At 42.7% G+C, this 21979-nt stretch overlaps 2 protein-coding genes across 9 annotated transcripts in view; both read left to right on the forward strand.

The window, feature by feature from the left end:
- ADGRG2 (adhesion G protein-coupled receptor G2) overlaps positions 1-3150 on the forward strand; it is a 61010-nt gene extending 57860 nt beyond the window's left edge. For all 4 annotated transcript variants that reach the window (XM_030477334.1, XM_030477336.1, XM_030477335.1 and 1 more), the window contains one exon: positions 1071-3150. In XM_030477334.1, the coding sequence (XP_030333194.1) occupies positions 1071-1255 (185 nt within the window). In that variant the 3' untranslated portion in view covers positions 1256-3150. The remainder of the gene's footprint in view (positions 1-1070) is intronic.
- Positions 3151-5461: 2311 nt separating this feature from the next.
- Positions 5462-21979, forward strand: part of PHKA2 (phosphorylase kinase regulatory subunit alpha 2) — a 45608-nt gene continuing 29090 nt past the window's right edge. For 4 of the 5 annotated variants that reach the window (XM_030476646.1, XM_030476643.1, XM_030476644.1 and 1 more), the window contains exons 1-12: positions 5462-5713; positions 11013-11171; positions 12455-12502; positions 12974-13142; positions 13983-14065; positions 14689-14769; positions 16858-16956; positions 17276-17422; positions 17650-17703; positions 18258-18380; positions 20141-20236; positions 21684-21791. In XM_030476646.1, coding sequence (XP_030332506.1) covers positions 5636-5713; positions 11013-11171; positions 12455-12502; positions 12974-13142; positions 13983-14065; positions 14689-14769; positions 16858-16956; positions 17276-17422; positions 17650-17703; positions 18258-18380; positions 20141-20236; positions 21684-21791 — 1245 coding nt within the window. In that variant the 5' untranslated portion in view covers positions 5462-5635. The other variant, XM_030476647.1, reaches the window with a different exon arrangement.

A 21979-nucleotide genomic window follows, 5' to 3' on the forward strand; every position in this document is an offset into this window, starting at 1 on the left:
AAGATGACATAGTTGAAGAGCGTCCTGTAATGTGGCCCTGCCACTTCTGAAAGGGTTCAGAAGCTTGAGGTAGTGAGAGAGTGAAAGGGCAGGACAGAGCCAAAGCAGAATTCTGCTCCAGGATATTTGAGGCATCTGATGGGCTGAATCCAGGAGTTCTGAGAGAGTCATCTTTCACTGCCTAGAGGTTTCTCATCAGTGTTTTTCCTCCTCCTAAAACCATAAACCACAAGCAGTTTCTGCCTTCACTGTTGTGTCTTTTCAGTAGATTTATTGAAATCTACTGAATCATGATGACATTTGTATATTAAGTGTTGAGAATATGAACACAAATAGCAAACTTGGATGTTTTACTTTTCTTATTCTGTTTCTGGTATAAATGATGAAGTGACGGCTCTGCATCTATGTTTGTGAGCTCATTTCTCAGTGTTTAACAAAATGATCCCCTCCCAAAAGAAATACTACTATCCAGTGAACTGAGCATTTGTAGAGCATTTCATTAATAGGCTTCAGTCACCAGTGGTATTATATGTGTTCACTGTAGTTTAACCTAAATGTATAAGAGTCTCAGCCTAAATATGGCTTAGACCCATGATTTGACCGAGGCCATATTCTCATTGTGCTCCAGAAATAAAACCTGCAAGTTGAGTGCCTTTCCAAGTTAAAAAAATATCCTTGTCTTCTTAAACACTTGCTAGTTTCAGATGCATGGCAAACCTGAGAAACCTTTTAAACTTAATTTGTTAAAGCAAAACTAGAATGAGAAATATTTTGCATCTTATCTACTGGTACTTATTCCAAGTCAAAGTCTACATTCCGAGAATGGTGACCTTTGCTGCTTAAAATACGGAATCCTATTGTACATAAATATATTAACGTCTCTCAAATCTCTTACTGACTTCTACACAGGAAAAGAAATATATGCAGATTATGTACAGAAAAATCCACATTTTGAAATTGTTGCAGGGATAAAATGAGAGTGCCTGAACTCCCTACAATGACTGAAAAAGTGTGGGAGACTAGAGTCTGAACCTTTCTGACAGAGGATGTACTTTTTTTTGTTTTAACAGGCCATCTTGCCAGTGAGAAGAATGGTGTTCCTTTCAGTGTACAGAATGGTGATTTGTGTCTCCACAACTTTTCAGGCAAACAACTTGTATTGCAAGAAAAGGATGATACAGGCAGCCAAAAAAGCCACATCTCGCTCAGAAGGACTTCAAAGAGGGGAAGCCTAACTTTTATTGAGAAAATGTGATTTCCTTCTAAACAGCATATTGGTTTACAGTGTGAAGTAGAGATTTACTTTAACAGTTTTACATAATGTGAGCAGACCAAGAACTGATTTTATTTAATATATGGTACTGGAACTTCAAGGCAGCCATGCATTGAATTGACAAGGACAATTATTATTAAAAAATAAAAAAAATAAAAGAATAAAAAGGAAGCTACTATTTTGACAAGTTACTGTGGATGTCAAATTACAGCTGGCACATTTCCATTATGATTCTTCATTAGAGGTTTATTTTGAGGTCTTTTTTTACATTTAAAAGAAAGTTTTGATTAGACTTTTTTCATTACAACTAAGTTTATCCGGATATAATGCATAGTAGTATTATAGAAATGTAGGAAGTTACAACTTGTCTGTACAAATGATGTTATCTCTAAAAACGTTAGCCACACAGGCTTCAACTTTTTGTACGTTGTAGTAGCAAACTCTATAGTAATGTACATAAACAGAAAAAACCCAAACTAAGCATCTTAGTGATACTTTTATATTTATTTCTTGTAATATAAATTTAAATATTCCTATGTATAGAAAAATAATTGGCATTTTGTTTTAACTTTTATTGTAAGTTTGAATTCTTCTTTAATTGAGATCATTAACTTTAACATAGAATGAGACAGAAGTTGATTTCTTTAGTAAGTGAAATCACTTACAGTGGTTTAAATATATTTACTAGATACAGAACTGTAAATACAAACACTATTGGTCTTGAACCTTTAGCAATCTCTCAGTACACCACAGAGGGATAGAAACTGGGTATCGTCCGAGTGCCATGAATGAGGGAGTGATAAATAGTAGGTTATTAAGCACAATTCAGTTATGTTAGTGGCTTGAGTAAGTCAATGGGAACTTTTGCCATTGATTTCAGAAGGGTCAGTATTCTACCTTGAGTGTGGTTCCAGAGATCAAACTCACTGCTGTTTCTCATTTGCAATGATAAAGTAGGGAAGTGTTGTTTTTAGAAGAAAAAAATACAGAGGGTAAATGCTAGCTGCTGTATTTAGTAGCCAAGAAATTGTTTGTTCCATTGTGTGGCCGTTTTTTAAGGGGCAGCTCTTGAGCTATGCTAATGAGTATTTCTGCTCGTACTTTGGCCCTTGGCTGGCAAGCCAAAACCCGAGACCCTAGCTCAGTCATTCCAGAAGCAAGATTTCATTCCCTTTGTGATATTTGTCTGAAAAAGCTGGATTTTGGCTCTTCATGCACAACAACTGAAAGCTCCATACAACATTGTGAAGATGCTTCCTGAACAGAAATTAGCCTGAGCCCTGGTTGTGCCTCTTCATTCTCACACAGGTGTGCAGCTGTGGACACGTGTTCATGGGTAAAGGTTAGCTGCTCCTGGAGCAAGAGCTAGAACAAAGGGCCACACTGCAGAGTACCAGACCCTGTAAAGGAGATTTTTTGAGGCATATGCACAGTGGAGGGGAGAAAGGGCTTTGCTTTCCCAGAAGACTTGGTAGGGAGCCCTGGAAGTGCTCTTCTCCACAAAAAGCATCAGTTAGATGCCTCCTACCTGGGGCCCAGTTGTAGCTCAGCAATTGAACCTCTTCAGTACTCAAACCCTCTTGCGGTTCTGTATGCAATGCGCAGGTTCTTTTGGTCACCTGCATCCAGGACTACTCTGAATAGACTTTTAAAGTGAGAATTTTAAGTATTTGTTGTGTTTATCCACAAGGTTTTAACTGCATGTCAATAAAAGACTGTCCTGGAATGCTAGTAGGTGGAATGCATTTCTGTGAATGCTTTGACTATTTGGCTAATTGCCTTTGCACTGTTTCTTGTAAATTTATTTAATGTTCTTGTATTTATATTTTCAACTGTAAAAAAAAATAATAAATTTACAGCAAGTACAACACATAAAATACATAAACTTTGTCTTTTAGATAAATGTGTCGTTATACTGGGCCATGTTACAATTCTTCAGATTACGTGAGCTGCAGTATGTAACCCCTTGGAGAGGATGCTGACTAGCCCTTAGGTTTATGGTCTTCCACATATTTTCCCTTTCATGGTTCTAGCAGATCTGTTTTTCGGCAGAGAAAACCCTGACAGTGCGTGCCCTCAAGTCTGCTGAAGCTCCTCCACAGCTGAGTTGGGCTTCAGTAATTAAATTCCTTATGAAAATGCATATTCCACTGTCACTGACCTGCTTGGAATCTTCCTCTGTTTCTATATTTTGCACACTAACATATGTTGTGATTCTTTTAATAATTTTATTTAATATATTCCTGGAGGTGAGGGGTCTTTTCTGACTTTGCCACTTAAAAGCACAATTGTAGCAAAATTTTGCACCCACAGCAGCATATTACTTTATCTCAGTACATAATTCTCATCATTAAACTAGCTGAGAATGCATTTGCACACTGGGTGTCATAATATCCTTTTGGTCCTTGGTCTCTTGTGCACTGCTAGCAGCTGAGCCATGGCAGCCCTGCGCTCCATGAAAGCAGTAACCCCTTCCCAGAGCACCAGGTGGTCCTCCATGAACAGCAACATGCTGTGTACAGCTGGCACCGCCCTGCTCAGCAAACATGTTCCCTACGTGTATGCAATCCTCTCTGCAAAAAACAGTTGCCTGGAGCAGGGAGCCCATGCAGAGCTTAGGAGAGAGGGAATGGGTCCATGTCATGGGACTGTGCAGCCTCACTTGAGCTGCAGCTGCAGGGCTCAGGCTGATGGAGTTAAGGAGCTCCCGGGTAGTGCCCTATCCCCTTCCTGCTGTGGGGTGCTTATCAGAATGCTGTCTGATGGCCACCCCTGAAGGAAGAGGCCTCCTTTGAAGATTGTTTTCTCAACCATGCTGCCAGTTACATAGTCAATGAAGTCAGCACAGAGAAAAAGAATTACAAATTAACTCTGTTAATGCTGCAGTTGCATATGAGGAAAGCAAAAAAGGCAACAGAAAAAAAAAAGTCCTTTATGAAGTCTGAGTGAGTCCCACACCTCAAACCCTCAACTACTCTGCAACATCTTTTCTGTGCTTCAGCACCCATCCATGCTTCCCATTGCTCTGTGACAGGGAGCACTGAGGAAACTCACTGAAAATTTCAAGACTCTCTAACACATGTAGGTTTGGTTTTGCTTGTTTGTTTTAAAGTCTTTGTCAAGTTTCTAAGGCTTGGTGCTCTTTGCCTGAGTGCCATTCTTTCTGCTGGCTCCCACTCTATCCATACTCGGGAACTACGGTGTGGAAGCACGAGTCATGCCAGGGCAAATCATCTCCGAGGTACCCGTTGCCTAACGCCCTTAGAGCATCCATGGGAACAGTGGGTCCATTTCCATCAGAAATCTCTACACCTTTTTTCTTCACTGAGCTAGAAAGCCAAGGCTGAGGTGTGAAGACATCTGGAAAGTCTTGCAATTTTCTGCCTTTCATTCTGTAAGAGAAAAGATATTTTTAAGGCTAAAAAAACCAACCAAACAAAAAACAATGAAAAACTTCTAAACCTTAGAAATGTTCTGGCCTTTTGCATCATTATCATAGAAGCATAGAATGTTTTGGGTTGGAAAGGACATCTAGTTGCAACCCCGCTGCCATGGCCAGGGACTCCTCACACTAGACCATGTTGCCCAAGGCTCTGTCCAACTTAGCCTTGAACACTGCCAGGGATGGAGCATTCAGCACTTCTCTGGGCAACCTGTTCCAGTGCCTCACCACCCTCACAGTAAAGAACTTCTTCCTTGTATCTAAGCTGAATCTCTTCTGTTTAAGTTTTAACCCATTACCCCTTGTCCTATCACTGCAGTCCCACTAATGAAGAAGATGTATAAAATCGCCTTTATTTTTGACCGTTTATCCTGACTTTCATTACTTGTCCCGCCACAGCTCAGGCTGCCCGGCCTTGCCTTTGCCCCTCGCTACTCCCCTGGACACCGACACGCCTGGTGCCCCGGCTGCCGGCCGTCCCTCATGCTCGCCTCTTCCTGCCGCTCCCCAGGGCAGCAGCTGGGAACACCGCAGGGGAAGCCTGCTGTTTCTTCCCAGAAGCGAAAATTGGGATTTCGAGTATCCCGCCTGCACCGTAAGCGCCCTTGTTCTCTGCGGTCAGCAAACTCACTTCGCCGTCCGCCTCTCCAAGCCGGAGACTGGGAGGGATGGAGGAATGGAGGGAGGAGGCTAGGCTCCCCGCTCCTTTCCGCGCCACCCCGCCCCGCTCCGCCCCGCCCCGCCTCGCCGGATGGAGGGCGGGCTGGCGCGCCGCCCGCCGGGCAGGCCGGCCGGCAGGGAGGGAGGGAGGAGGCAGCTGCCGCCATCTCCGGGAACCGGCGCGCCGGTCGCGATCGGGGGCCTGGAGGCGGGCCTGGCAGCCGGGCCGGCCGAGGCGGCAGTGAGCCGGCCGTGGGGCAATGAGGAGCCGCAGCAACTCGGGGGTGCGCCTGGACGGCTACGCCCGCCTGGTCCAGCGAACCATTCTCTGCCACCAGGTGAGGGCGGCCGCCGCCGCCGCGGGGCGCCGGGCCGGGGCTGGGGGGCTGAGGGGCCGCGGCGGTGCGGCTGGAGCGGCCGGGGCCTGTGACCGCAGCCTAGTCGCACAAGGAGCACGGCGGGGCCGGGGGAGGAGAATCTGTGGGGTCCCCAGCGCACGGCCTCCTTTCCCTGCCTCCTTTCCCCTCCGAGGAGGAGCGCGGGGAAGGCTGAGGCGATGCATGTCCTCGGGGTGCTCACGAGCCGCTCATGTAAGTGCGCATTAGGAGATATGTGAGAAACGCAGCAAGTCTGAGCTTGCAAACAGTAATACTGTGTATAGAATGTGATCGTGGTCATATGATACACGCCCACCCTTTGTAACGGTATATATGTATACACACACATACCCGTAGCACTCGCAAGTCCCAGTAACATAAGGTTTCCAAGCAAGAGCAAGGCCTTAGAAATGTGTCTGTCAGCATCTGGTCAGAGTGAATTCAGGACAGAGCTGGGCGCACAGTGCTTTGTGCAGTACGTGTGTGCTATGGTGCACGTCCAAGAGATTCCTGTCCTGACCTGCTGCAGGGGCAGGCTGTGCAGCACTGGTGGTCCTGGGGTGACTTCTCATGGTGTGACACTGCTCGGGCTCTGGCTTGTGGGGCAGGGCTGCCTGCGTATGTGAGCAGTCAAAGAACCAAGGTATCAGGGCTGGTGGGGAAAAGGTATTACCTGTTCTGGTTTTTGGTCAGCGCATACAGAATCATAGAATGGTTTGGGTTGGAAGGAACCATAAAGATCATCTAGTTCCAACCCCACTGCCATGGGCAGGGACACTTTCCACTAGACCAGGTTGCTCAAAGCCCTGTCCAACCCGGCCTATAGTGCTCTCTGCTTAATGTCCTCGCTTCACCCAGGCAGGCTCTGAGGTGAAGCTGGATGGGGTGCTGGACATCTAGTCTGGGTCATGCTTGCCATCCAGATGATCCTTCCAACCTGGCATTCTATGATTCTCTTTCTCACAGTGTGTTCTGCAGTGTCATGCTTCAGTTAAAAGAGTCCAGTACATAAAGAGGAGAGTAGCAAGGTTTTTTGCATAAGTCAGTTCCCAAATATACTTGCTGAGAGTTACAGGAAACTGGAAAGCAGTGAAAGAAGAGGTTAGGACCCAAATCCACTTAGGTCAGTAAGACTGACTGTTATTGTGGGCACGGGGTCCAGACACCTCTGGGTTAATGTTTGTAAACTAATTGTTACAAGCTCATTAGAAACAAATGCAAGAACATGGCATAAGTGGTGTGAGAAGATAATTTTGCTCTCTTGCTGTGCTGGGGTGCAGCAGATGCTTTGAGCTGTGCTTCGGCAGGCTGACCTTGGACAAGTCACTTTGGCTTCTAGTGCCTGCCTTGGTTTCCATATTTATAGGATGAGGATACTGATAACAGCCTCCATTAAAGGAGAGATGGAGCCTCTGAGATCCAGAGATCAAACATGCCCCGTGAGAGCTGTGCCTTAACAATATGAATAGTTAACGGTAATAAAAAGGGGGTAGCTTAATGGTAATGTGGGAGTTTATACCAGTGACAGAATTTCCTAATTGCTATTTACAGTGCTTGGATGTGTTTTCCATTAAGTGCTTAATGCTGGGGAGAATTCAGAGGTGGGCAAAGGAGATAAGTAAGTTTTCTTTGGTGTGTGGAAAGCAAATCACAGGCTAGTAGCAGGGCAGAGGGACAGTGTCACAGGGGGGTTCAGAGGGACGGTGCAGAGCGGGTTTCTGGCTTTGTTTTCTATATGTGTACTCTCTATGGTTGTCCACTGCAGTAGGTTGAAAATGTTCAGCTCAGTGGGTGAAGAGGTGCAGTGCTTCCTTGGACAAGTTAGGACAGTTGTCTCTGGGTCACGTGCCACCCTTTCTTGCTCGGGAGCAGAATAGCCTGTGACAGGCTGGGCTGCTGCTTCACTGCTTGGTGCCTTCCAGGTGCTTTTCAGGGCAGAGGACAGGAAGGGAATTTAATCCATCAGCCTGCCCACAAGCAGCCTGGCAGAAGTACCAGGAGGTGTTTAAGATGCTTCTGAAGTGCCGCCGCTCAGCACAGGGGTGATGTGTGGCTGTGACCTTGTACGCCACGGCCGCAGGCATGCCATGTGTGCAGACCTGGCACGTCGGCTGTGTGGTCTCATGAGCGGCAGTAATGAGCTTGCTCTCCTAAGAGTGCAGCGGGGAGAACACGTTGTGTGGGGAGGAACATTTTGCTTTGGTAAGGTGTTAAGTACACCAGGGCTCAGGTTTCTCAGTAGCAGCAACTGATCTTGTGTTCATTCCAATCACTCTAAATCAATGTCATTTTAGAGAAAAATTGTAATTCAGAATATACATGCTACCAGGCAGACATGCATTCAAAGCACAGCTCCGGACCCCTCACCAACATTGGCAGTTTTCCATATGCAGCAGCTCTACGGGGTTGGACCCGTTTTTTCTTGTTTTGCAAGCACTGCATTGTGCTGATCAGCCCCTGCAGCGTGCACAGGGATAGGTACGATCCTGTTAAAGGTTGTACTAGGAGGGTAAGACCAAAGTACCAGCTCCTGTCCTGTGCCCTTGGGGATGGTGGCCAGAGGGACGCTTCACTACTGTAGCCAAGCAAGCACTGAAGAGCATCACCAGAAGGCTGTTCTCAGCTGCTCATTACACTTCTTAAGTTGATTGAGGTAAGAAAAAATGTGAATCTTAAGATATGTCCATAAAATAGCAAAACTTAACGTCTAGATAAATTTTAAGTATTGCTAGGGTACTATAAGAGAAAAGCATATGGGACTGGTAAGGAAAGCACCTGTGGCATACATTTATGGGTAACCCCAACTGTGCAATGTCTGGTTTCATGTAAACAGTCTTCTCTCCAAACTTTGCTAGAGCGTACATCAGTTTGCATCTGATGAATAAATGAGATAGATGCAAAGTAAATAGATTTTCAGCAAGATGCTAAATGTGGGCTTACTTGTATTACTGCTCTGGTTAGAACCCCACTATTTTTGTGCCTGTAATGCTGAAGTTCTTAATGGCGTCTGGACCTCTGTAGGACCTGGTGTTGTGTTTTGGTGGGGTTTTTTTTTTGGTCTCCAGATTAACAGATCGACTTAAAAGTAGGATTAGGCATGATACAGCAGTTTAAAGTCTTAGTCTGGCAGTCAGCTTTGTGTTGCGATGCTTTCAGCTCACAGAGCCCGTGGGTGCTGGTAATATTCTTTGCTCCATGGATCTGTATGTGCAGTGTGACTTGCAGGATGAGACCTGCTAGTCCAGTTAGTGATCACTGCATGGACGTTTTAGCTGAGCTGAAATCCTTTTGATGTCTTTAGGGTTAAGCACACTCAGTGTTTCTTGAGGTTTTTTAGCACTTTGTAAGGGTTGTACTTTTCATATGGTGTCAGCAGGTGACAGAAGAAAATAACTGTAGTTTTTAAAAGTAAGGACTTTCTAAACAAACAAGCAAAAAACCCCAAACCATTTAAATGTTAATATTAATATGTGTTGCTCTGTTAACATTCTGCATGTGCACGAGGATCCACATTAATGTGTTGTCAGTCCATGGGAGCCAGCCCCAGTGTGCCCCAAGAGCTGGGACCTTCTTGTAGGGGAACCAAAACCACTGAAATGGTGATAGCTACCTTTGGATATATTTAATGCAACCTCTTGAAGGTAGACAGGTACCTCCCCAGGGACTGAATGGTCTTTTAAAGTCTTGCATGGGCCATTTTTCTGGGATTTCCATCTTGGTACCTGGAGGCATTTTGACTTTGCAAGTGGCAGCCAGCCCAGCATGGAGGAAAAAATAAACCAAAATGATTGTTCCTCAGGCAGCAGGGTGATCTCTGTCAAGCCAGGGCTGCGGGTGCAGAAAGGTTTGTTGTCCTGCGTGGGAGGGAGGGGAAAAAGTACCCTCTAAAAATACTGGGCATATACACTCTGCCTACAGAAATCCTGTCTCTTGTAACACAGGCGCAGTGCTGAGCTGGGAGCAGGCTCTTGTTTCTTTGCTTGCTTACTTCTGTTACTCCTTGGTTTGACTTTTCAAGTTCAGAAAAAAGTTCTTTACACTCTTTGAGTTCATATATGCTCCGTTCCCCATCAAATATACAAGTTGGTGTCCTTTGATTTTTACTTGGTTTGGGAAGACCGTGCTGTGGGACTGTTTCAGCAGAACTACATGTTTCTGCTCTCGGCGAGCCACTGGACATTGCTGTATTTAAACCATAACAATAGCACTGACTGTGCCCAGTCATGTGTGTCAGGCTGTCACTGGTTTCATGCTCAGTTGTCACGTGCAAAGGAAATTATAACTGAAGCTCTTCCCTCTCAAAACTTCTGTCTTAAAAATAACTAAGGAAAGAGTTGAGTGAACCAGTGTGTGGCAGAAATGAAAAACTGGTGTATGTGTTCTTTTTAATTTTACTTATCTTTATTACTGTAATCTTTGCCCCTTGTTACACCAGCCCTTGCAGCTGGGTTTTTTGCACTGAAATGTTCTGTAAAGGCTTGATTTGACTGAAAGCTCTATCGACCTTTTGCCTCCCTACCTCATCTTTTTGTTAGTGAAGAACATACAGCTGAGAAAGATGGTCTTAAAAATTAATGATAGTGAAGTGATGGGAATTAATGATGCAGTGAAAAATTTAATGGGAAATTTGGGATGCAGGAGACTACTCAGTGTGCTGTTTTTCCGACAGTGCTGCTTTTCAATACCGTCAGAATTTCTCTTTCTGTACATCTTTCAAAAGAGGCTACTTGTAGAAAGGGCTTTGCATGCATTCATGCTTTAGCTGTCATAAACCCAGCAGGTAAATAATAGAAATAGTGTTTAATTTCCTAGAAGGGAAGTACTGCTTTTTTACTTCCTTAAGATCATGCCACAGACCAGTGCATAGAGAAGAATAGATCCAGACTCAATTTCTAATGTTAACTCAGTATTCTCTTTTCCTTACAAATATGTAAAATTGAAATTCCTGTTTCTTCAATGTATTTCAAATTTTACTCAGTGACTTAGTTAATAATCCTGTGTGGGTGTGGATGCCCAGCTAGATGGTATAAGCTTTACATCCTGAAATGTTCACATTCATTTTGTATTTCACTTGTGTGAGTTTGGGAAAGAAAGATGGGACCTCACTTCTGTTTCAAAATTGTGAGCAGCCATAGCGTGCAATCAGTGTGAAATCATCTTTGGCTCTCTCTTTTGTTTTGTTACCCTTTGATACAGAAGGAACTGGTGCTTCTTAATACAGATAGTAATGTTTGTTCTTTATTCCTTCTGCTGTGGTTAGAACCCAGTTACAGGGCTGCTTTCAGCCAGTACAGACCATAAAGATGCATGGGTACGGGACAATGTCTACAGCATCCTGGCTGTCTGGGGGCTGGGGATGGCTTATCGGAAGAATGCGGACCGGGACGAGGATAAAGCCAAAGCCTATGAGCTTGAACAGGTATGTCAGAGTTCGGCATTAACCAGTTAGTGCTGATTTTTTTCATACAGTAGTGGTTTTGAATGGTGCATTCACATTGCTGCTCTGTCTAGGGTCTGGCAGGGTTTTCTCAGCTTGGAGTACATGAGTGCAGTGTGTGGTATGCAGCGTTTCTGGCAGCCTTCCACAAGCAGGAATGTGGAGAACTGGGTGTCAGAGAGGCTAACATCTGAATTAAAATATAAACAAAACAAAACCATGTAGAAGTCAAACTTCCATCGGTTGGATGATTGTTGAAAATTAGGCTTCTGAGAGATTTTATGCCCAGATTTACAAGCCTCTGATTAAACCTTGAGATCCCTCATGAGCAGAATATCCAGCCTAGGTTGCTTGGACCCCATAGGAGAAGCATGCCAGTTCAAGTAGCAGTCTTTGAAATTTGCACTGGTGTCATCTTAGGGAAGATGTATGTGGTGTATAGACGTGTTTGATCAAATTAAACAAGGTAAAGATCTCCAAACTGGGAAGACTTATGTGCTGGAGAATTGCAAGGGGAGGTCAGTCACACAGTTAATTTTGGTAATCTGCAGCTGGGAAGATGGGCATCAGAAGTGAGAGTGCAGAGGTGGGTTAAATGGGAAGTGAGGAGGTGCTGGCATCAGTGTCCTGCTGTTTTGCAGGCACTGGGTAAATTTTATGCTGACATTTACTATTCAAACCTGGGAGATCTGTGGTGACAGAATAACCTTGACTCAGGGTGCGTGATCATATTTTGAGGCTATAATAATTTTGGGGTGAAAAGATGAGGTTGTTTTCACGTAAGGCAAAATCTTGTGCTTCTCTTTGTACACACTAAAGGCCTTTTCTTTACATTAGTCATCTGCTTTCTGCTGTATAAAGATCAGAAGAAGCTCAGCAGGTTTTCCAATAATGTCAATGTCTTGCAGTCACCTACCAGTGTTCCCTGGATCTGTCACTCTAAAAGCAATTGTTATTATTATTACAAGACATAGCATTCCTCTTACTTCCTTAGCTGGATAGAAGGATCACAGAGAGATACTCCATTGATTAGAGATGGCCTTTGGGAAAATATTTGTTCTTCTGGATAGGGATGTGGGAATAAAAATCAACCACTATGTTATATATATATATTAAAAAAAAGACATGTAAGGCATTTCAGGCAAATACACATTTTTATTCACCTTTGCCAGGGCGTTAGTAGGAGGTGTGAACTTGGTCACTTTTGAATATTGTTTGTAACAGCTGCTGTGTGAGGGTGTCACTGCTCTGTTTTGTTCCTGCAGAATGTTGTGAAGCTGATGCGAGGACTCTTACAGTGCATGATGAGACAGGTAATGTCATAGGTATGAGTTGAATTAGTACATCTTGTATTTATAAAGCATCTCATCTGAAGCATGTATTTCTTGTGTCTTTTCCGTGTGTGTGTAGATGAAGGTCTGGGGAGTCTTTTTAAAACTCTTGAGCAAAGCTCTGATTGTACTTGCACCTTTTTGAGATAGTGCTTGTAGTAAATCATAGTTTTGCCTTTGCCAACTGATTTTCACCGGTATGCATACCTGTAACTAAGATCTGAACTCAACAAGGCAATTTCATCTCATTCTTTCCCAAAGAGATGTGGATTTAGCTGGAGCCTAAAGTTGCAGTTGCATTTAAGCACTCTGATCAATCAAAACACACCGAAGTGAGGTAATAGGAATCAAGACCTGAAGTTTCTCCTTGCCTAAGAAAAGTTGTTTGTTTTGGCATAGTTTGGAGAATTTATTCCAAAATGTTTCAGATTTGAAATTTGTGGTGTTTTTTAGGTAGATAAGGTAGAGAAGTTCAAATGCACACAGAGTACCAAAGACTGCCTCCATGCCAAGTATAACTCTGCAACTTGTGCCACGGTGGTTGGGGACGACCAGTGGGGGCATCTACAAGTGGATGCAACTTCCCTTTACCTGCTGTTCTTGGCACAGATGACTGCATCAGGTAAGCAGAAGGTATTTTAGCCTTGACCGTTGTTGCAGTCTTTTTCTATTCTAGCTTTCATTTAGAAGAGGAAAAAAGTTGTAACTAGCTTCAAAGACCTTTACGTAATTATTACTCAGAATAAACTAATACTTCTCTGGAAGAGAGATGGGACTTAGTTAGGATTTCATGTTTATAGTAACTGGCAGTGTCCATTCCCTTAATGTTTGTTGGCATTCAAATACATGGAATATTCAGAGTTGTGTCAGAGAAGAGTTTCATGTTTGAAGACTACATAGGGTGTCCTAATGGACAACCTGGATTCTTCAGAGTGGTGACATTGAGCCAGGTGCCACCAGTGCCATCTGTGTTCCTCTTCTTGCTGGCACTGTTTTAGCTTGTGCTCTTCTCAACTGTACTTCTGTAGGAATAAGGATACGTTTCTTTATGTGTTTTTCTGTCCTCACAGCCCCTTGCCATTGACCCCTGCAGAGCAGGTGCCTGGGCGTCCTGGTGGTCTCTTGATAGAACACTTAGCAGGTGGAGGGGTGGGGAGCTGTAGGAACTGGGATGCTCTCCAGAGCTGGTACAGAGGTCTCTGCTTTGTACCCACTGTGCCTGAATGCCACCCTCCATGGGGGTGGGTTTGGTTTCTCTTTGAAACAATGTGTATTGGTGGCATTTGAAGTATTTTGTCAGTATTGAGTCTTGCTGCCTGATCTTTTGAAATCAGCATGAGTTTTTGCATTTATTTCAGTGGGCAGTAGTTGGTAGCAAATAAACAAAAGCATGAAACTCACTGAAGAGTAAATATTTCAGTTTTAATGCAATATAATTACTCTCTTTCCTTCTTATAACCAGGGTTACGTATTATCTTCACCCTTGATGAAGTTACCTTTATTCAGAATCTTGTTTTTTACATAGAAGCTGCCTACAAAGTTGCTGTAAGTAGTTATTTGTATGCAAATCACCCAAACACTGCTCAGATGTGGGTGGGAAATTATTTATTGATGGAGAAAGAAAATACAGACTGTTTCTTCCATGAGACGATAACAGAACCTGTCAGTACTTTACACTGTGAGGAGCATCTTTGGAAATTGTGGGAGGGCTGTGGAAGATTAACTGCTGCCTTGGTGAGGTATACTTGTTCTATCATAATGATAGTTTTTCTTTATTGATAATTAAAAATATTTCCTGATGTCACATTAAAATCTTACGGGCCTTTCTAAAAAGAGCAAAGTGCTAACAAACTTTCTGGAAATTGGCAAGTTGAAGGGGCACAGGGAGAAGCATGCACAGGGGAAAGGATAAAGGGTTTTGTGTTCTGTGAAGACAGTGATTCATGACTGTAGATCTGGTCCTGCTGGGATATATTTTTATGTGTTGCTCTTTAAGCCCAAGGAGGGGCTCTTTAGAGACTTGGAGCATTTTTGTTTTACTTGGTTTTGTTTTGTTAAGGCAAATAAACTGATTTCGCGCAGGGGTCTGGTTTTGTTGTGGGACAAGGGAGGAAAACACTGGTTTTGTATATAATCATGCCAATTTTTTCTTGATGATGTTGTTGCAGGATTATGGAATTTGGGAACGTGGTGATAAGACAAACCAGGGCATCCCTGAACTGAACGCAAGCTCCGTAGGGATGGCCAAAGTGAGAATGTCTTCCTGACACCACCTTCATGGCTGTTCTGTCATGCCGAAGGGCTCTGACAAACCTGATGGCTTCCTTTGCATAGTCTTCTTGGCCACTACGATAGTTAAATGATTGTATAAGAATTTTTGTTTGGGTGTGAGTATTTTTTAGTGACAAATCATCGTGATAATGGCTTTCATTGAAGGACCTCAGCACAGTTGTTCCGGGCATTGCAAGAAGGGTACCAGATTCATTGTGCCATGAATCTGATAAATTCAGTGAGGTGCAGTCTCATAAAGTGGCCTCTGGTTTTCTGTCGTTTCTTTCTTAATTCTCCAGCCCCATTATTACATATGATGTTTTCATGGTAAGATTAGGACAGATGTAAATCCTGAAAAACGGTAGAATATCAGTCTAAGAAATTATTCACAAGTAATTTAGAAAGAGATGTGAGTAAAGATGTATTTAAAAGAAAGTGGATATTTCTGGTTCCCCATAGCACAAGGTCACAGAGATACTAAATGAAGCTCAGAAGGCCATAAATGTAAATATGCAGTCTACAACTACCTTTTTATATGGTGTCTGTGTGGCTCACACAAGTCAATTATGATTAAAGTCAAAGGTGCAGTAGCATTTCAGCAAGATTTATTAGTTACCTTGTGTGGCTGCAAGAGGGAGTAACTGCTGGTCTTGGCCACAGTTCAGTCGATTAGTGGTGGGGCAGTATCCATGCGGGAGGTTATTCCTTAGGTGTCCAGTATGAGTGTTTTTGCCCTGAATGTTCTGGCATGGGTTGCTGTGGTCTCTGCATGACTTCTGGGCACACTGATGTCAGGACAACCTGCAGGACTGACTGCACAGCTTTGCTTCTCTGTGGCTCTGAGTTCAGTAAAAGTGCTATTTGGGGTAAGGACCGGGAGGGCATGCTGGGACCCCTGCTGCAGAGGGTAAGGTAGATGCTTTTTCTTTAATCTGCCTCAGGACTCATCCTCCCTCTTAACATTTCTCTCCCCTGTCTGCTTTGTGTGGCTATCTGTGGCAGGAGTACCACACAGAGCATATGCCTTTGAGTGGATCTCAGTGGTTTTTTCAAGGCTGCCCATGGTCCCAGCTATCAGTTCCCCAGTGGATCTTTCTGCTGCTATCAGGAACATCTGCTGCTGTAGCACTCTGCTAGAGAGAGACAGTCTGTAGAGCCAGTAAACCCATTTTTGTGTTGGAAGAAGAAAAATACCTTCACCCCTCTGCAGAGACATAAGGCAAGCTGTGCTGTGCAGTCTTTGTCAGAGATTGATACTACCTTGAAGCTGCAGGGCAAAAATGGGCACGGAGCAGCATTCAGTGCTACTGCAACCCTGTGAATATGCATTTCAGAGGAAGGTTCTGATAGATTGACTCTGGCTCTTTTCTTGCCACATTCCCTGCATGGTGCTGCACACCCCATCTCTTCAAAGCCAGGTTTTGTAGCCTGCTAGGTTAAAGTAGCAGTGTCCAAATGAAGTCAGTGTTTGGGCTGCTGCTGTCTTCGCTGGGCAAATGCATTATAGCCAAGAGGTATGAGATGTGATGATTCACCTATTCACATAGAGCGTGCTGTGCCTCGGTTGGCTCTGGAGAGAGCAGATGTCTCATTTCTCTTTCACTTGGAAGTGATAGTATCAGAGAGATGGCACTGCTTTCTTCCCAGTGCACTGGCCTCTGCTGATTCTAGGTAGCCTTGAACAAGCCTTCCTCTTTGAACAGCCGTTCATGCAGGAGGAGTGAAAGGCCACTGAATGGGGCTTGTTTTGGAATATAGCACTTATTACTAAGTACTTTAACGGTTAAATAGTATCTCAGTGGAAGCCCAGCTCCCCATTGTTTTGTTTTGCCTTTAAATTGTAAGAAGGATCACCAGCACATCAGCCCTGTATCCTACTAGCAGGAGGACAGAAATACTTACTTTTTCTAAAGTATTGCCAAGCATCTCTTTAAAGATGAAAAAATGTCTGTGGGCAGACTTCCGTCTTACTTTCCTTCAGTGAATAAGCACAGGTGCTAGAGTGTATACTTGGCTTAAAAAGTATTTAATGATTTTGGGTTGTTGTTCTGGGTTTTTTTTTGAAGGCCGCTTTGGAAGCAATTGATGAACTAGATCTTTTTGGAGCTCATGGAGGACACAAATCAGTGATTCATGTTCTTCCTGATGAAGTAGAACATTGTCAGGTAAAAAATAGTCTTCTCTTTCCTTTGTTAGGGCAAACCCCAACAGCCCTCTACTTTCTGTTTTTAAATGAAATCTTGATTAACTGAACCAAGAACTTAGTGTAATAATGATGGCTTCAGACTACACTTTTCACCCTGTTTCTAGTAGATCATGAGGAGGTGAGTGTTGTGAAGCATTTTTGTTCTAACTCAGTTAAAAATAATTATACAGTGAGTTTTCTGTCATTTTGCGAATACTATATTCCATTTGGACTTGACATAGTCTTTTGAAGTAGGTAAATTGTGTTACATCCCTTTCTTCTGTTCCTGTTTTGCTCAGTCTATTCTATACTCCATGTTGCCAAGGGCATCCACGTCAAAGGAAATAGATGCTGGCCTTCTCTCTATTATTTCTTACCCGGCTTTTGCAGTGGAGGATCTAAACCTTGTTAATGTAACCAAGAGTGAAATCTTGTCCAAATTGCAGGTAAGGAATTCCTTTATTTTTATTTTCCAAAGAGAAGCAGAACCTCCTTTTCTTAACCAGAAATCCTAATTAGGCAAGGGTTGCCAGAGTTGGTTCATCCATGTGGGGAAGAGAGGGAGGAAAATCCCTAAGTGACACTTAAAACTCAGCACATACTTTTATACTGATGTTAGTCTGTAAGGAAGAACAGTACATGAAGTTTTGTGTAATTTTGTCCGTCTTTATAGGGCCGCTATGGCTGCTGCCGCTTTCTCCGAGATGGTTACAAGACACCCAGAGAGGTACTTCTGATGTGTATTTCAGTTAGGCATTAGGAAGAATTTTATCTCTTGTTTATAGACATTTTTTATCTCATTTACATGAGGGGGTGAAGTTCTATATTGCTGATAGGACCTCTTTGGATTTTGGATTTGGAGGCAATCCAGGTGTCCACCCTAGAAATGACACACATCTGAGGAGGCCAAGTGTTTGAAAGACAATTATTAAGCACAGAACTTAATTCTGTAAGAAATGAACCCTTAGATATGCACAAGCATAAGTGCCTAAGCTGAAGTGGTGTCTGAAGTGTCCCAGAGTATCTTTGAACTGAGGCAGAGCCAAGATTATTTGGGTGACACCTAGATTCTGAGACTGGGAAAGATTGATTTGTCTAGGGAACAATTAAATGTTTGAAACTGAATGTGAAAAAGAAGTCAAGAGTCTGCGTGGAAACTATTTCTGGTGTTTTTATTGGTTTCTTGGTTGTAATTACTTGTATAAAATAGGCTGCCATTATGCTTGGAATATGACTGACTAATTTAGCACTATGACTAAACAAGTATAATTGAATTTCTAGGATCCAAACAGGCTGCACTATGATCCTGCTGAGCTCAAGCTCTTTGAGAATATTGAATGTGAGTGGCCGGTATTCTGGACATACTTCCTAATTGATGGAGTATTCAATGAGGATAAAATTCAGGTGAGGAAAGAAGAAATTACAGTCAGTGGAAATGCAAAGCCATTTACCCATGGTATTTTGTAGCTTGCTCCACGTTTATTTTGGTATCAGTTGGATACCCCATCAGCAGGATGAGAGTAGTCTTCAGCCAATCTTTTCTTCCTGTGGAGTTGATGAGTTGGTAGCAACTGCAATGTCGTGCACGCTGGGGCCTCTACCAGGTTGAGTGGCTCTGTTAGCTGGTGTAGTCCAACTGGGCTGAACAGGGTTTATTTGCCTGGTTCTCTCTTATCTCCAACCTTGGTACTTCTTTCCCAGTTGTTTCAGGATGAGACCAGCTTCTTTTTCCCACAACCTCTGTGGCTTGGCTGCTGAAAACAAGATTCACAGTACTTTTAGTCCTTCTGTACATTCAGGGAGATTTGTGGTTGGATTATGAGGAGCCATTTCATTTTCATTAATTCCCTAAGTTACTTCATGCCTCTACTGTGTCGAGCATCCAGTGGTCAGGGAAGCTAAACTGACTGTAGCCTTCCAAAGGTTACAGTGGCACCTGGAGAATATTGGTGAATTAAAGTGTCATGTAGCCAGCACTAAATGCATAAATGCATTCATACCAGGACTTCTGTAGATTGGTGGCTTGAAGGAAGTAAAAAATTAATGTGATTTTTAAAATTGCCTAGTATGCAGATTGTTAAACATAACCCCTTAAAAATAAAATGGCATCAGAAACAATACGGTGAATTTCAGACCCCAAAGCCTTCTTTATGTACCAGGTGTTGTAAATAAAATGAAATACTGAGACTAGAAATGTAAGTTGCTTTCCTGAACCCAGGAAAATAGTCTGGTAGAGAGAGAAAAATGGCATTATTTCATGAGGGGGAAAATCAGAAAGTTTACCAAAACTTCAGTCTTGTCAATGAAATACCACTTCACAAAGCAGTCTCTAGAACTTAGTTGGATTATCTGGGACAGTATCCTTTGTGTGTTTCACTATACTCAGAAAGGGATAGCAGAAATAGGCAGGTGCTGGTAGTTTTAGAAAACAGCTTCCCTGTAGGTAAAAGCTTGGAATGGGATGGTTAACAAATGGAACAAAATAAGTGATCTGGTAAAAGGAACATTAAATATTCTTTATTTTGTATGTATCTGGTATTCTTGGGCATACTACACATAAGTGATCTGGTAAAAGGAACATTAAATATTCTTTATTTTGTATGTATCTGGTATTCTTGGGCATACTATACATAACACAAGAACAAGAGGATTTTCTGTTTAGTTAACTTGGATATTTTTAATCAGTTTAAATCCACTTTTAAGTTTTCCCTGGGGCAAATTTTTAAGCAAATCAGTTAGATTGATTTCCCAATCCTGTGAAGCAGAATTCAGAAAATCATAGACAAATGTGCATGGCAGAAAGCTAATAATTTATACACCTTACACTTCTATGGATATTGGCAGTCCTGACATCCATGTCACTGCATTGTCATCCATTGCAAATTCCATGTAGGATTTGTTCCAGTGACTTCTTGATAGGAATATGTTAGAAGTTTGTACTGCAGTGGTGTGTTATAGATTAAAGATGTGTGTTCATGTTTCCGAGGCTGATAATATTGAGATGTTGGAACAGTCTCTGAGAATTTGAACCCTGATCTTCCATCAGCAAGTTGTGATTCCCCCGCCCTTTCAGCAGAAACATACTGCTGGAAAGTACTGAAACTTTACAGTTTTGATTATGCTGGCTGTAATGTAAATTTTCACTCTCTTAAAATATTTTTTAGGTACAAGAGTATAGAGAGGCTCTGGAAGGAATACTTATTAGAGAGAAGAATGGAATAGTGCTAATGCCTGAACTCTACGCAGTGCCTCCAGAAAAGGTATTGTGAAAATGCAGCATCCACTTGAGTATGCAAAACATAGATATCAAGATGAGTGTCAGTTTTATAGTTTTCCTGTAGGTGATAAATCTAAAGCAGCAATAAAAAGACTGCTGTACATTTAAAAACTAAAAGACGTCTCACAGCTCCCTCTGAGAAATGATAAACTTTAGGCTTCCAAATGGTCACAGTTTTTACTTGGGAATCTGGGTGCCTATGGAAATACTGGAGTATGTCTAAAGTTTTAAATCCTTATGGCAAGACATAATATTTAAGAAGTGCCAATGCTGACTTAGGAACTGAAGCTCAAAGAAGAAATAAAGCATAGACTGTCCTGCCTGTCTACTATGTTGATGGATTGTTGTCTTTCTTTTCCAGAGCTTGTATGTGAGGGAGAAGGGGTTTCAGAGGAGGTGGATTAGGGTTTAGGCTGGGTTTTTTATTTGGCTTGTTTGTTTTTTTGTTTTGATTTGGTTTGTTTCTCTTCTCCCCTTCCTCGACCCATCTTTGCTGTTACTATTTACCTGATTCTCGCACTGTGACAGAGAAATTCAGATGAGCTTCTGTGCTCTTCCATGCTATTTGCCTTTGTATCCCTCCCTGCCAACTTCTTCTTCCGCTCCAGACTTCGCAGCCCTCACTCATTAAGGGTGTGCAGCCCCCTGGCTAGGTCTGAGTTTGGGCAAGGAGTGTTGACAACTGATGTGTTGCTCACAGATCTGAGGTGGAAACTCTGAGTTGCCTTCCTAGTGGGAACAACCATGTAAGAGTTCACAGCCTTCTTGTGAATTTTGGTATGATGATGATGATCTGATGAACATGCCAAATAAAGAGGGTAGATTTTACCTGTCATTTATGAATTTTAAAATGGGTACTGTAAAGATGTTACCAAGGAGGATTTTTCCTCCACCCTCAGTAGATCTGTATACTGCAAAAGCAAGGCAGTTTTTCTTTTTCTGAATTTAGAAAAGTCTGCTTTTATTTTTTCCATTGACCATTCTTGTTAACACAGGAAAGGTAGAACAGCCTTCATTTTTGGAAAGCACCTTTACTTCAGGAAACTAGGAAGTAGACATCAGTGAAGTTCAAGGGTCATCTTGCAAGGGGTTGGAAAGCAGACACACAATTACCTACAAGCTGCCTAGAGGGAAGGCAGCAGAGGCATGGTGAGAAGAAAGGGGAAGTGCTAACACCAAAGCTGTAATTACATACAGAATACTCATTCGCCCTCCAGCTTCAACGGGTGGGGTGGTGTAAGAAAAGAAAGCATAGTTCTTGTCCCAGAAAATGTGCAGGCTTCAAAATAAAACCAAGAGATCTCAATGTCAGTAATAATGGGAGGTTAGAAAGGGTAGATGATAGACCATAGTTTTTCAGATACTTCCATGTAATTGATTGTTCTTCAGAACTTTATGGTAATTTTTCTTGCGTATGCATTTGTTTTCAGGTGGATGAGGAGTATGAAAATCCTCACTCAGTGGATCGTGTCCCAGTTGGAAAGTTGCCTCATCTTTGGGGCCAGTCACTGTACGTCCTTAGCTGCCTGCTAGCAGAGGTAATCGTTTATTGTACAGTAGGTGAGCTTGTATGTCATTTTGTTTTAAGATGGCTTGGGTTTTAAGAACAGTTTGGTTGAAACATGCACATGAACCATGGAAGGATGACTGAGCTTTCAGAAGCTTCTTTTTCTCTTGTATACAGATATGCAATTTTCTGTTTCTAACAAGCTGAATAAGTTGTCAT

This window comes from Strigops habroptila, chromosome 2 (assembly GCF_004027225.2).
Source record: "Strigops habroptila isolate Jane chromosome 2, bStrHab1.2.pri, whole genome shotgun sequence".
Classification (NCBI taxonomy): Eukaryota; Metazoa; Chordata; class Aves; order Psittaciformes; family Psittacidae; genus Strigops; species Strigops habroptila.